General features: G+C 38.7%; 2 protein-coding genes across 2 annotated transcripts; both read left to right on the top strand.

The window, feature by feature from the left end:
- The first annotated feature begins 1478 nt into the window (after positions 1 to 1478).
- On the top strand, positions 1479 to 4750 carry rpl35 (ribosomal protein L35). The gene is made up of 4 exons (XM_037778763.1): positions 1479 to 1590; positions 2056 to 2192; positions 3371 to 3452; positions 4559 to 4750. The coding sequence occupies exons 1-4, from the start codon at positions 1588 to 1590 to the stop codon at positions 4706 to 4708; spliced, it is 372 nt and encodes a 123-aa protein (XP_037634691.1). The 5' UTR covers positions 1479 to 1587; the 3' UTR covers positions 4709 to 4750.
- A 2614-nt stretch (positions 4751 to 7364) lies between these two features.
- Positions 7365 to 13071, top strand: LOC119493229. The gene is made up of 4 exons (XM_037778381.1): positions 7365 to 7700; positions 9852 to 9961; positions 10063 to 10281; positions 12935 to 13071. The coding sequence occupies exons 1-4, from the start codon at positions 7369 to 7371 to the stop codon at positions 13069 to 13071; spliced, it is 798 nt and encodes a 265-aa protein (XP_037634309.1). The 5' UTR covers positions 7365 to 7368.
- The last annotated feature ends 2295 nt before the right edge of the window (positions 13072 to 15366 follow it).

Here is a 15366-nt window from a genome sequence, read left to right as displayed (position 1 = left end):
AACACGTAGCGAGACAACCATTCACACCTACGGGAAATTTAGAGTCATCAATTCTTGGACTGTGGGAGCAATCCGGAGTACCCAGAGAAAAACCACGCAGGCACAGCGAGAACATGAAAATCCTAACATTAAAAATGTCTCATTTATTCATAATTTTATCGATACGTTTTTTCTTGATATGGTATTAGAATATTAAAATTTTTGTCTTTGATTTGAATATGTATAATAGCATATTTTCTGTGGGTTTTTTTCAGTTTGGGAGAAAACATTTACTTGCTAAATGTAGAGAGTATACTATGTATATTTTCCCATATTGTAATTCAGAAAGTATTCATACCCCTTCACCTTTTCACATGTTATGTTGCAGCCTTATGCTAAAATAATAATAATTTTAAAAAATCCAGTTATCGATTTACACTCAACACCCCATAATAAGGTGAAAACAGGATTTTAGAATTTTCTGCAAATATATTAAAAAAAGAATAAACTGAAATATGACATTGATGTAAGTATGACACCCATTTCTCTTGCTGATCTTTGAGATGTTTCTACATCTTGGTTGGTGGTAAATTCAGTTGATTGGATATGATTTGAAAAGGCGCACACCTGTCTGTATAAAGTCTCACAGCTGACAATGCATATCAGAGCAAAAACCAAGCCATGAGCACCTCACAGAATGTGTGTGTGTGTGTGTGTTACAAACTGTTTGCAATCAACTGAATTTACCACAGGTGGACTCCAACCAAGGTGTAGAAACATCTCAAAGATCATCAAGAGAGGTGGGAGGCACCTGAGCTACACCTCAAGTGTCATATAGCAAAGGGCCTGACTATTTATGTCAATTGGATATTTCAGACAATTTATTCTTTCTAATACATTTGCAAAAAAAATCTAAAACCCTGTTTTCGCTTTCGTCATTATGGGATATTGAGTGTAGATTGATGAGGGAAAGGTGAATTTAACAATTTGAGCATAATGAGGACTTTAAGAACTTTAAACATGCACTATCTGCAACCATCTTGGACTCAAACCACTGACGCACTTTACACTATACATCCTATATACCACTTTATAGACTGCACATATGTACATATTACATTTATTTATTGATGGACTGTACACACTATGTTCACCCATTCACTCTGTTTCTTTTATATCTCTATTATTGTTTTTATAATTTTTGTATACCTTTACCTCTCCTGTGTTTCACTCTGTTTGCTGATGTTGCTGCTTTGACACCTGAATTTCCCTCCGGGGATTAATAATTATTATCTTATAAGGCTGCAACATAACAAAATGTGGACACGATGAAGGAGTGTGACAACCTTCTGCATGCTGTATATGCTGTTTCCTTTAATTTACCCTATAGGAGGACGTTCAAATTCCTCAGGGAATTGTAAAAAGGTTATTCCCCTTTTTCACATTTTTGTGTTGTTTCTGCATTTCCCCGCTCCGCCTGTCGGTGGCGCTGTCTGTATGATGTCACACAGTCACATTTAAAGCGACGAAGAAGAAGCAGTTCTCCGGAAGCTACTTCCTCTGAACACGCGGTGCGTCCGGCCTTTCCAACAGGCATCGAGAAGAGAGATGGTGAGCAGCTCCAGACTCTCACTTTAACTACGATTATATCACGTTTATCTCAACTAAACCCAGCTAAATGTGTGTCAGACGCATACATAAGCTTCTTGGGTAGCTGTTCATGCATGAGTTGATGAGTAGACTGCTAGTTTAATGTAATAAGATGTTATATTACGGAGCGCTGGATCAGACCGACGGAGCTGCTAGCAGGGAGCTAATGGCAACATGGCTGCTGCTGATAGCTTGTTAGCTAAAACTGATATATAACATTAACAGATCACATACAGTCAGTGCGTCTTCGTACATATTAGTAGCAGACGGCTTGGATTGTCTATGTTGGGACAAACGGACATAATGATGTGAAAGAATAATGTGATCGGGTCTTTTAACCACATCGAGCCACGTTGAGGAGCTACTACCTGAGATCAGTGCGCTGCTGTCACTTATATACATGTGTCTTCTTCTGTCGTGGTCCAGGCCAAGATCAAGGCAAGAGATCTGCGGGGCAAGAAGAAGGAAGAGCTGCTCAAGCAGCTGGACGACCTGAAAAATGAGTTGTCCCAGCTCCGTGTGGCCAAGGTGACCGGCGGAGCAGCCTCCAAGCTCTCCAAGATGTAAGTTCATTTATTTGTTTATTTATTTTGCACAATTTAAGACTACACAACATAAAAAAACAAAAAAATAATGATATACAGTGCAGGAAGACGCAAAAACACCCACTGGGCTTATCTGAAGCCTCCACCTAAAGACAAGAGTAATATAAAGAAATAATATGACTACTTAATAGTGATAACAAACAATTAGAACAAGATATATATCCTCCTGGGAACTGAGTTAAAAAAGTGTCTTCCAATTACTTTTTTTTTTTTTTTAAACAGCCCCTCACTGAGCCTGTTTGGGACTTCAGCTTTTTCACTTTGGTCGTCTAGTCGAAGATGATACTTGTTGAGCTGATGTTTTGCTGATGCATTTTCAACTGCTTACCAAAAGACTGAGACTTGAGATGACCTGAGTGTTCCTCATAATCAGTGACTGTTTTTACATGCACTGAAATAATTCTGATTGAAACATTATTGATTTGGGTGTTGTGTGTGTGTGTTGCGTGGAAGTGTATGATTAGTGTTTGTGAGGAGGATATTGATTTAAATATCTATAAAGACTTCTGGGTAATTGTAACCAAACAACATTGTGAGTGGGAAAAAATAAAAAACATAAAAACAGATACATGGACATATAAGTTAACCTGGTGTATGAAAATGATCAAGCAGCCACCCAGTGCAGTGGTCCACTAGTGGGCCGGGTTGCCCTGTTTTTAACACGATTGTCCCTGGCTATATGGTCGTGGTACATACAGGTACTGCCTTTAGTCTGTATAGAGAACCGTAGTCTGGCTTAGTGTAGTAGTCAGAGGCTGAACACCCTGCACCGTGATCAGATTAAAGATTTACAAATGTTAATATAATATATTCAGAACTATATTAGGTTACTAATGTAACATGTGTCGGGTTCAATAAACCGTTGTAACATATAGGTTTGGATTCTCCGAAATCCACACTGCCGCCACAGAATACGGAAGAAAACAGTACAAATTGCAGTATTTTATAATGTTTAAGTCCTTTGAGTCAGTGGGGAGTTACACATGAGCAGATTAACCACTCAGTATAGAACAGTCATCTTGTGCAGTATTTTATTTCATGGTGGTTTTAACATTTATTCATTGAGACTATTTTACCAGTAAATCAAAACCTGCTGTGTAAAAACTGTCTGACTTTGTGGTGTTTTTTCATTGCAGCCGCGTTGTTCGCAAATCCATCGCCAGAGTCCTGACTGTAATCAACCAGACACAGAAGGAGAACCTGAGGAAGTTCTACAAGGTGAGAGCAACCAGCTATCTTGGATTGTAGTAACACAGCCCCTCACTGAGCTCTCATGAACACATGCCTGTTTGGGCCTCCAGCTTTCCACTTTGGTTCCCAAGTCAAAGATGATACTTGTTGAGCTGATGTTTTGCTGATGCATTTTCAACTGCTTACCAAAAGACTGAGACTTGAGATGACCTGAGTGTTCCCTCATAATCAGTGACTGTTAACATGCACTGAAATAATTCTGATTGAGCCATTATTTTGATTTGGCTGTTAGGCACTGAGCAGACTGGGGATGTTAATTAAACTGCTGCACAAACCTGTCACTTTAGAAAAAAGATCCAACTAATGACTTCTAATGGCTCCTTCAAATGATGTAACATCAGTTTCTCTGCACAGCTGTCATGTCACTATCGTGGTTTTTGTGATCATTTCCATTAATTTTTTTCAAAGGGGGGTTTGAAGACACCATTCAGAAAATGGCCACAAGGGCACATTTGTATACTTCTGGTTATGGGACTTAAAGATGGGTAGTAGTAGGGCTGCTTGATTATGGCAAAAATCAAAATCCCGATTCTTTTGGTCGATATTGAGATTACTCGTTGACTTTGTAAACATCATGTATTTAGAAAGAGAATTTTGTAGCCTAAATTTTTAATTTGTGTCAATTGGGTGCACTTTGAGAGCAAAATAAAGAGGCTAACTCGATGAAGAACTTTGTGCCCTTGTAAACAATTTCATCATAAGCACATTAGTTGTATAGATATGAATAGTGATGATGGCAAAAAAGCCACACCCATAAAGCATGGTAAACGAGATGGGGGTCCACGTTTGTTTATGTAGATTACCTTGTTTTCATAATTGCTGGAAGCAAAAATCGTAATTGGAAGTCAATTAATTGCACCGCCCTAGATTTAGGTGAATCTCCCTAAAATATCTTAGGTAAAACAGATGGGCTGTTTATTTGATAAATGACGACCTAATGTCGACTTAAGCCAAATGTCCAACCTTTCTAGACCTTAACAGTTTCAGATTAACCTTTTCCTGTCTGTCACTTTTCATTCTGACGAAAAATATATTTTTTACGCTTTACTGAAAGTTCATTTAATTTGTTTCAGGGTAAGAAGTACAAGCCCCTGGATCTGAGACCCAAGAAGACCAGAGCTCTGCGCCGCCGGCTCAACAAGCATGAGGAGAGTCTGCGGACCAAGAAACAGCAGAGGAAAGACCTCCTCTACTCCATCCGCAAATTTGCAGTCAAAGCTTAAAGGCTTTTTCTATTGACAAAATAAAATCTGTGTAAAAGACAAGAATCGTCTGTGTAGTATTTTTATCCACAAACATCATCACGTACCTCCCGAGGACTGTAATCAACCAGACACAGACGGAGAACCTGAGTAAGTTCTACAAGGTGAGAGAACCAGCTACCTCTGATTGCAGTAACACAGCCCCTCACAGAGCTGCCTGAGCCTGTTTGGGATTAAAACTTTTCCACTTTGGTTTTCTGGTCGATGATGATACTTGTTGAGCTGATGTTTTGCTGATGCATTTTACAACTGCTTACCAAAAGACTGAGACTTGATATGACCTGAGTGTTCCCTCATAATCAGTGACTGTTAACATGCACTGAAATAATTCTGATTGAAACATTATTTTGATTTGGCTGTTAGGCACTGGGCACACCGGGGATGCTAATTAAACTAAAAACCTGTCACTTTAGATAAAAAGTTCCTATTAATGACTTATGACGGCTCCTTCGAATGATGTAACCAGTTTCTCTGCACAGCGGTCATGTAGCTATCCTAGTTTTTGTGATCATATACATTCATTTTTCTTCGAAAGAGTTCGAAAATATTTTCTTGAGATCTTTAGCGGAAAGACCTCCTTCACTCCATCTGCAAATTTGCAGTCAAAGAGTTTCTTTTTCTGTAAATATGTTTTATTGATTTTCAAAGATTTTTTCCCACAAAAATAACGGATACAAAACATGGGTGAGTCACACAAGTTAGATACTATTCATCAGATCTGTTTACAAAGTTAAGTCGGCATTCCCTTCCCTATCCCCCCCCCTACCCAGAGTCTTTTTCTATTAACAAAATAAAATCTGTAAAAGATAAGAATTGTCTGTGTAGTATTTTTATCCACAAACATCATCACGTACACTTCAGTCACACTTGAACCAGTCATTTATAGCCATGAAGCAAATATGATCGATAATGATGAATGCAGTTTTCTCTGACCTCATTCATGTTGATGAAGCTTGTTATGAAACCAGGAAGCAGAAGAAACAAGGAACCTGCTGAGGTGTTAAGATTATATATTGGAAGTGGAAGTCTCATATAATTCCAGCTAGTGTTTGTTTCCTTATTGTCTTAGTGATGGGCAGATGAAGCTTTGGGGCCTTCTTTTTATTTGGAGTAGTCAAGCCTGTGTTAATAAATATGTAATACTTTAAAGTGAAACGAATGAATGCATTATCCAAAAACCTCACATAAAATATGTTTTTTGCAGACCCAAAACCTCAGTGTACCTTATTGTAGTAGTTTAGGCCCTGCATCCACTGGGCTCCCTGTTTTAACTAAATGCTTGTTTGTTAAACAATTTGAAACGGTGATTTCACCGGAGTGATAGTGTCTGTATCATACACCCATCTCTAGTCTTCTTTGTTTGGTGTAGAAGTGGAGAAAACTAGCAGCAGTATTTGATATTAATGATCACTTCAAAATCATTGTAACTTTATAATCTACCAAGTAGCTCTGACCAGTTTGTGTGGCTGTCACTAGTAAATTAAAGGGGACGTATCTTGATAAACTCACCTTTTCAGGGTTGTGTCTACAAGGGAACCTACGAGTTAGGGAAACTCTTACGAGATGGTTAAGGCATTGACCTCAAATAATTAAGGTTAAGTATTGATCTCAAATAATTAAGGTTAGGATAAATTGTTGGGTAGCAGGTCTCATGCGAGATTTTGCAGATTTCAGATCAGATTTAGCAATTTGTGGGTTACCTTCTAGACAACCTTTTTTAAGTGCTTGTGCGCATACATTTGGGTATCGGGAGTGCCTACCAACCCACTGTGTGAAATGTGAAATAAGACGACCCAGTCATTTGTTGGGCTCTCTAGATCAGAAAACATGATTCAACAAGCCATTCAGATTTGGCTCCCCTTCCTATGTCACATGCAGACTCATAGAGAGGCAAAGTTCCGTCCCTTCCGGTGGACCAAAAAAAAGGTGAATTTGCAAGTCAAGAAGGTCTAAGTTTGTTGTAAAACTGTTGAAATATAACTGTGAAAATGTGTAATTTAGAAAGACTACACATTTGTTTTATTTGTGTGTGGTCATAGCTAAATTAGCCAGCAACCGATGACTGCAATATGAGAAAATAATGAGTGAAAAGGTAGATTTAGAAATGAATACAATGGATTCAAACAATGACACAGCATCACTACTCATCCCAACTTGCAGACGTCTATTGTTGTCTCTCTGAATTGTAAAGCTGCTTGTCTAGACGAATTTGGATTGAAGATAATTCTCATAATTTAAAGGATCAGTTCACCCAAATACTTTCCCCCACTTCCCCTACTTATATATAGATAGTTTGGGTTTTTATATCTCCATGTTTTCTGACATCTGAATGGGCTTGCGTTTGTGGTTCTCAAAGCACTGCAAAATTATATTTGCAGAACTCAAGTGCATCAGGTTTTTCCAGTATTCTAATCCACAGACATACACCCTGTCTGCTGCCTGTGTTTTGCTGCATTTGGAAAGACACTGATCTGAGCACAGTGGGCCTTGGGAATGCCTGGAATGGCAATCACCTTTATTCTAATTACTTTCCTACCGTCACCATGCTGTCAGCTGCTCTTTAGTTACCTAACAACACGCAACTTGTCCCCATCATGTGCACTGGTGCACACTGTGACACCATGAGCCTTCCAACTGTCTTCCTCACTCTCTTAGTCTGTTTCAACACCTCGTTTTCCTCATCTCTCTCGCCTCATCCCAAGTCCGCTAAGAAGTCGGGCTGCTTCAAAGTCAACAACTGCAAATGCATCATGAAGGATGGGAGCGGGGTGATAAACCTGAACGCTATGGGAGATGCAGAGGGTTTCCTGGGCCGTCTGAAGCCCGTGTCAGCAGAGAACATGGCCGTCAGTACAGAGATCCTCATGTCCTTCAGTCCCTGCCAGCCCTTCTCACAGCCAGAGGACCAGACGGGAACTGACTGCACCAACGTCGCTGCATGTCTCATCATCAGGTATATTCACACTATATGACCATGTAGTTATACTGACTTTTTCAGCCTTTTCATTGAAGCAAGATATGTACTTTTACCCCGTCCATCTCTGTAACTGTAGGCATTGTAACTTTGACCCCTTCCACTCACTCACTACGATTGCTATACAGAACTGAAGGTTATTCCACACTACTTCATCCACTGCACAATTGAACACATACAAGGTCACAGCTACATCTTGACACTCAGTTCTCACCAAATGCAGAGGAATAAGCTACATCAGGCTTTTGGATACACACAGTAGTATAGGGTCAGTTCATTGCCGGCTTTGGAAGGATTTAGAACACTGACTGGCTGGTGGTCAATGTATGTAAACTCTCCGTTCTGATTGGATATGTTAATAATAGACATGTTGAGCTGTTTAAACCAGCAGTTCTGACTGTGAATATGCTGTATTGTTGCAATTTCTACTTAAAAACAAAGTGAAGTTGATGTTAAAGTCGAGTTTTTTTTGTAATTTATAAGGTTGAGTTTTTAGTCATTAGATTCATGTGACTTGTATCTGTATGCTTCTGCTTTTGGTCAGTGGTGGAAGTATTCAGATCCTTCACTCAATTAGAAGTACCAATACTACTCGTAAAATACTCCAAAGTCCTGCATTCAAAACTTAAGTAATGTACAGAATTGTTATCAGCTCTGAAGCACAAACGATTGAGAACAACTGGTCTAATCTTTTAAGGGGACTTATCATGCTCATTTCCAGGTTCATACTTGTATATTGGGTTTCTAGAACATGTGTAAATGCTTTAATGTTCAAAAAACACATTGTTGTTCTCATAGTGTCTGAATATACCTGTATTCATCCTCTGTCTGAAACGCTCCGTTTTATCACCTGTCTCTTTAAGAAAAAAAAGTCCAGTCTGCTCTGATTGGCTTGCGAGAAAAATATGGTGCACCTTTGCAAAGGTAGTTCTCAAGCTGTGGGCGGTATATTCTAATGAGCCTGCATGTGACATACTGTAGGAAGGGGAGTTGTTTTTCTGATCAAGGCAGCCACAAAAAAACTGACTGGGTTATTTCACAGTTTGTGGGTTGGTAGATACTCCAGATACCCAACTCTATTTGCACAAGCACTGACAAAGTGAGTTTTTCATTATATGTCCCCTTTAACAAAGCATTGTATTTTATAAACTTATCATATTTTGGGGCGTTACAGATGCTCTTATATAAACATAACGAAATGTAAGAAGATAGAAATAAAGGAGTAACATGTAAATTATGTACATAATGCTACAATATTGTACATATTGCTACATTATAAACACAATATATGTAAAGAAATATAAGTAAGTAATGAAATTAAAAATAAGAAATGAGAATATATGCAATATGTGCAAATATTTGCATTAAGACATGCAATGTATAACATATAACCACAGTGCAAATAAGGGAATACAATACAACATGTTTATAAGTAAATACAAAAATGCTGAGAAGTGGGTTCTATGAAGTGTGTTAAATATAAATGACAGAATGGTATAAATAAGAATTAAATTGAGTATTTCTTAAAATGTACAGTAATGCAGTATTGCACAGTTGAATTATTGCACAAATTATTGTTGAGTTAAGTCCGTTAAGTTATATATACATATATATAACATCTACATATGCATGTATATACAGTATATGATCAAGTCTAGCAAGACTTGCTGAACAATTTGTCATATTGATTTGTGCAATTAGTTTCAAGGCCACCAGGGGACACTCAAACACAAACTGAAAATGTGAAGACTTCCATGCTTTTGTCACAACACTGTTTATATACTGATGTATTAACAGTTGTTTTCTTCACTAACTGTAGTTGATTTACATTTTACACATTGAAAAGTTAATTTTAAAACAGTGACTTATTTGGAAAATGTGTCTCACACTATGTGTGTCTGTCTGAGGGACGTTAGGGTTGGGAAGAGATGAGCTGAATTTCTGCAAAGGGCCCCAAAAAAGACTGGCCATACAAAACCGAGCAGTACATGTCTGGGAGTACGGCAACGGCTTTTTTTTTTTTTTTTTTAATTCAGCATTGAATCTTTAGAAAAATGTTCCGATCCATCTGCTTTACTCAGCTGTCAGGTGAATCCCCTGTTGTTATGTCATATTTTTCCATGTGAATAGGTACCACAAGCTCAACAGATACATTAGCCGCTACATGAACTATGGGAGACATGAAGGGAATGAATTCCACTACAATGACACCCTGAAGACGCTGTCGGTCTCGTACTTCGGTGAGCTAAAACACGAGCATTATGTCACAGATCATTTTTGTCACTGTAGTGTGTATTTTGACCCGATAGCCTGTCTTCTTCTTCTTCTTCTCATGTCCCAGTTCATGACGAGAAGCCGCTGACAGTCGTGCACTACCACTGTAATCCAAACCAGTCCACTTCTCTCATCCGGGACCAGAGCTTCGGCACCGAGGAGCCCCTGCAGATCTGGGTGGAGAGCCCCTGTGCTTGTCCAAATGCCTGTGCCATGGGAGATCTGGGTGTAGGCACCATCTTCCTCATCATCCTCTCTGTCAGTGCTGCTGCATACTTCATCCTTGGTAATGATTTACATTATATTCAATTTAGATACTGCCAATAAAGTAAAGTGCAAGAATTAAGGGAACAAGACTAAAAGTCCTGTTCCGGGCACTATAGTCTGCAGACTCCAACGTTTATTACACAACACCATAGTGTTGCATGGACTGTTTTTTTTTTACATCAGTGGTAAGAAAGTAAGTAACTTTATTTGTTTAGCACCTCTCAAGAGCAGAATGTCACCAAGTACTTCACAAATACACTTAAGAAGAATAAAAACAGCAGACTTCAGCATGGTTTTATAGAACAGAATATGCAATCTCCAAACTAAACGCCTCTTCCTCTCGGAGCATGAATGAGCAAGTGATAATTTAAGTTTAAGAGCGGGATTAGAGGAATAGCTACTGATGATTAGGATTCAAATAATTTAAGCCTTAATTGCCATTAAACTTGCTGAGCAAGCCCCAGTAGATTTTGATGATACAGTATATTCAAAATTAATTTTTTTTTTTTTTTTTGTTTATAGTGCAATACAAGTGAGCAACATGAAAACAAATATATACAATATACGACAGTACAAGACAAGCAGGAGAAGTACACTCAAACTTACCAAAACAAAAGATAAAGAGGCAACAATAACAACAGCAATAAGAAAAAAAAATGGATTTTTTGATTTCCTCATTTTATTTATCAGGGGATTACCAAAATTATTAGACCGTGGCCTCTGGGGACAGTGGTGTAATTTCTACTTTACTATTTCCATTTTGTGTTATTAATACGTTTACTAAACAACACTTATCTGACAGCTATAGTTACCAGTTAGTTTACAAATGAACATTTTACATACCACATCAACATTTTATAAAATATGATACACTGTTTTCAATTTAACTTAATTTACAAACAAAAGTTTGTAAAATAGTTCAAATTAGCTCCATCTGCAACATTGATATTCAGCTACACATGAATGCATCAGTATTAGTAAACCATCCAACACTATAATATATAATAATATAACACTGACGGACGCCATTCAGCTGCATAATAAGCACTTTTAATTTGAATACCTTAAAAACGCTTTGCTGATAATAACCCTTTGAATTCAAGCCATTCCTCGTATGGAGTATTTTCAAAATGTTTTTGACACGTTCATGTACCAAAGACAGATTACCAGTCGCACGGGTGGCGCTCTAGCTGTGGAGAAACATCTTAAATTCTCATTTTGCTGGATTACTTTATGTACTGCAGCATGTGCTGTATGTTTATATGGAGGCCCATTCCTGCCAAGAAAATAACAAAAAATATCAAAATGGGAGTGGGCAAATATGCTGCTTTATGCAAATGTATGCATATATTTATTATTGGAAATGAATTTACAACACAAAACAACGACAAATATTGTCCAGAAACCCTCACAGGTACTGCATTTAGCATAAAAAAATGTATGCTCAAATTGTGGAGGAATTTTTAGAGCAATTAATTGGAGACTGAAAAGTGGACCGGAGCCCAGAGTAACACTACACTGGAGGTTTATTAGTGTCTTGAATTCAAGAAGAATCGAGTCAGCAAATACAAGTCAACACGTGTGCAGCTAACCCAATCAAGAGGAGCCTCCCCTCAGAGAAGACTATTTGCTGGAGGCAAACAGGCAAGATAACCCAAACATGGTAATTGTCTATAAAACAACACCTGGATATCAGTGAGTCAGGAATGTGTGCATGTCTGCCACAACCTTGGGAGGTAGACAAGAAAACAGGCTGGTCGATTATCAGAGGCCTTCAACATGTACCGGGGGTAGTTAGACACAGCTAGAGACTGACCAGTGACCTGCAGGTACCCAGCAAATGGTTTTAATATATACATTACAGAGGGAAAGGAGGGGGGTGGAGGGGGCTTTCCGAAGGAATAATTCCTTAACACAAATCATAACATGCCAAACTGCAGCCCAACAGGCCACAACAGCTGTCAGTGTGTCAGTGTGCTGACTTGACTATGACTTGCCCCAAACTGCATGTGATTATCATAAAGTGGGCATGTCTGTAAAGGGAAGACTCGTGGGTACCCATAGAACCCATTTTCATTCACATATCTGGAGGTCAGAGGTCAAGGGACCCCTTTGAAAATGGCCATGACAATTTTTTTCTCACCATAATTTAGCGCAAGTTTGGAGCGTTATTAAGCCTCCTTCAAGACAAACTAGAGCCCGCTACAACCGAAAAATCGCAAGTTGCATTAATGCATTAAAGAAATTAGTGGCGTTAAAACAAATTTACAAGAGTACGATTTTGACATACTCGGTTGAAAAGAAGAGCTAATTCCAAGATACTCCGTCATATCTCATCTCTCATAATATAAACTTACTATTAATTTAAGTTACCATCATCAAAGTACTCACTATCTCATAATTAGGAGTTATTTTATAATTTGTATTTCGTATAATTTATTAGAATTTCATCATTTTGATTTAGTATCTCATAATTTTTCACTTTGAATCTTTTACTATATTGACTTACTATAACTTTCATACTGAATTTATATATTATACCTACCTTTTCATAATTTCTTTTCCTGGTGGGAATGGACTTCAAGGGATGACAGAATGAGTTTAACACACACACAGTTTCAATCAGTCTCTATTTCTATGTGACTTTCATCTCCCCTCCGTTCTGCCGACAGGCTCCTGTGCTCTGAGGCCTTTTCGGAGCAGCAGTGGAGTCCAGATCTCTCCGGAGCACAGTGTGTGGTGTATGATCTGCTACCTCTGTACTGAGAGCAGGCCAGCGAGAAGACACTACACAGACATGACACACTGAGCGATAAGCAGCTGCACGACGCCTGGAACACTGCAAGATGTCTCGACGTGACATGAGGTTTGACCTAAAGGTGTCCTGTCCCACGGAGGGCCGAGAGTCAGCGTGGCTTTATTTTACAATTTGCTGAAAGTGTCAGGCTAACGTTTACAGAGCAGCATTGTATGGACTTCATCAGTACATGATAAATGTCTTTTGGTTTGGTTGTTTTGCATAAAATATTTTGTATGTGTCGGTATAATTTAATAAATAAAAAAAAATTAAGGTATTTGTTAGACATTATGCAAAAAAAGCCTTTGAAAGAAAAAACTAATCATTTAAAATGTGAAAATCCTACAAAGTAACCTTTGGGATTAGATCTATTTTGCTGATAAGGAAACTTACTTAACCGTGGGCGTGTTGAACCGTTGCACCAGCTACAATCTTAGAACACAGTTCATGAGCCCGCAGGTGTCTTTTATAGATACAGTTTTTCTTTGCCTGGTTTGGTTAAAAGAATGATTAGAAGACTAGAAGACTTACATAGTCTATTACACAGTTAATGTCAAAATTACAAAAAACGTGTGCACAGAAGCAAACAAAGCAGACATCTTAAAGCAAAGTTGATGGTGAATTATATAATACATTGTTCATTCTTTCCAAGTGTGGCATCTTTGACTATTAAAAACAACGTCACACAAAAGAACACGGCTATATGAGACCATATATGCCATCGAATCTGACAAACCGAGGCTTTACATTTCGTCGTAGTCATTGATCATTACCCTGGCAGACTATGCCCATCAAAATTGAAATGTACACTTTGTAACAGGCTGTGAAACCCCCACATTTATTGCAGTATTTTCTTTTTGGTTGCTCTCCTGTGTGGCCCCATATGGTCTCTGCAGATGCCCCCCCCCCCCTTGTGACTTTTATTTTGAAACAAACACAGTTGTTCCACTATAAGTCATTTCTGTTCTACTAGCACATCAGTTGTTCAAGGCATCTTGTTTTCTCAAGAAGTGGCCGAGCAGTACATACTCTTATTTTTCTGTAAAATAAGACTCTCCAGCACGTCATTATGGAGCCTGTGTTTATAAAGGAGAAATTTATCTTTCAGGAGGGGTGCTTACAGAGACCGGCGCTAAAACGGAGCGTTTCAGACAGAGGGTGAATACAGGTATATTCAGACAGACAGTATGAGAAAAATAATGTGTTTTTTGAACATTAAAGCCTATAAACATGTTCTGGTAGAGACCCAAAATACAAGTATGAACCTGAAAATGAGTGTGATAAGTCTCCTTTAACCAGTGTGTGGGGCCTCCATCCATCCAACTGCAGACCTTATCAGCAGAGGCCTTTTTCCCATCATTCTTTTCTGTCCCGCTCTCACATGGAGGTTCTTTCTGTTATCTGCTCTGAGCTCTGCTGTCCTCTATGCTTCACACGTCAGCTGTGCTCACCGCTCAGAGTCCTCCGGTGTGTGATGCCATCAGACGGTGTGCTGCGGAGTGCTGGGTTGGGTTGGTCTTGACTGGTGTGTGAAGGATTGGGAAACACCAGAGGGTTTTTGGTTTGACCTCCGATTCCTGAGCGCTAGTCTCCTCTGCTGATGTCCTGCAACGAGCCCAGAAACATAACACGCAGTGACGTAGTAGTCAAGTCCCTAAACACTACCTAACTTATTCCAGCTTCCAGTCTTGTCTCAATATGTCATGGATCTCTGTAGGACTGAAGGATCTTCTGACTGTAGGACAGTAAACAAGATGACCAAAATGTTGCACTGTTCCTTTAAGGTATGTTTATCTTTGAACAATATTAAAACATATTTAATGACTAACAGGTGACTAACTCAATAATATATATACTTTTTAACTTTGAAACACATTTGTAACATATGTACAGTATATACCAAAACAATGGATGTTTTGTCATCTGTTACCGCTGGAAAAGCACTGCTTTCTCCAGCTTCCACTACCACCCGCTTCCGCCCATTTTACGGCAGCCATTTTGACATGTCATAGCAGGGTAAACACAGATGTAATTGATAGAAATAATTATGGTCCCGTTCTATTTAGTGTGTCACAGCCATTCCAGTGAGCCAGCATGCACAATACCAGGGCCCTGGCCCGCCTGAATGGATCAGGGTCATAATTAAAGTTCGGGTCAGTAATGCTGAGAAACCAGAAAGAGTACACTAGATTTAAAAAAATGATTCAACTGAAAAACTCCTTTCCAATGAAAGTATGTCTATTGTTAGTATTCACAGCTGTCAATCTAGCAGGTAGGTAACCAGGCAGGCCTGTCTGTTTTTTTGTT

Source organism: Sebastes umbrosus, chromosome 8 (assembly GCF_015220745.1).
Source record: "Sebastes umbrosus isolate fSebUmb1 chromosome 8, fSebUmb1.pri, whole genome shotgun sequence".
Classification (NCBI taxonomy): Eukaryota; Metazoa; Chordata; class Actinopteri; order Perciformes; family Sebastidae; genus Sebastes; species Sebastes umbrosus.
This window is presented reverse-complemented; position numbering and strand designations above follow the sequence as displayed.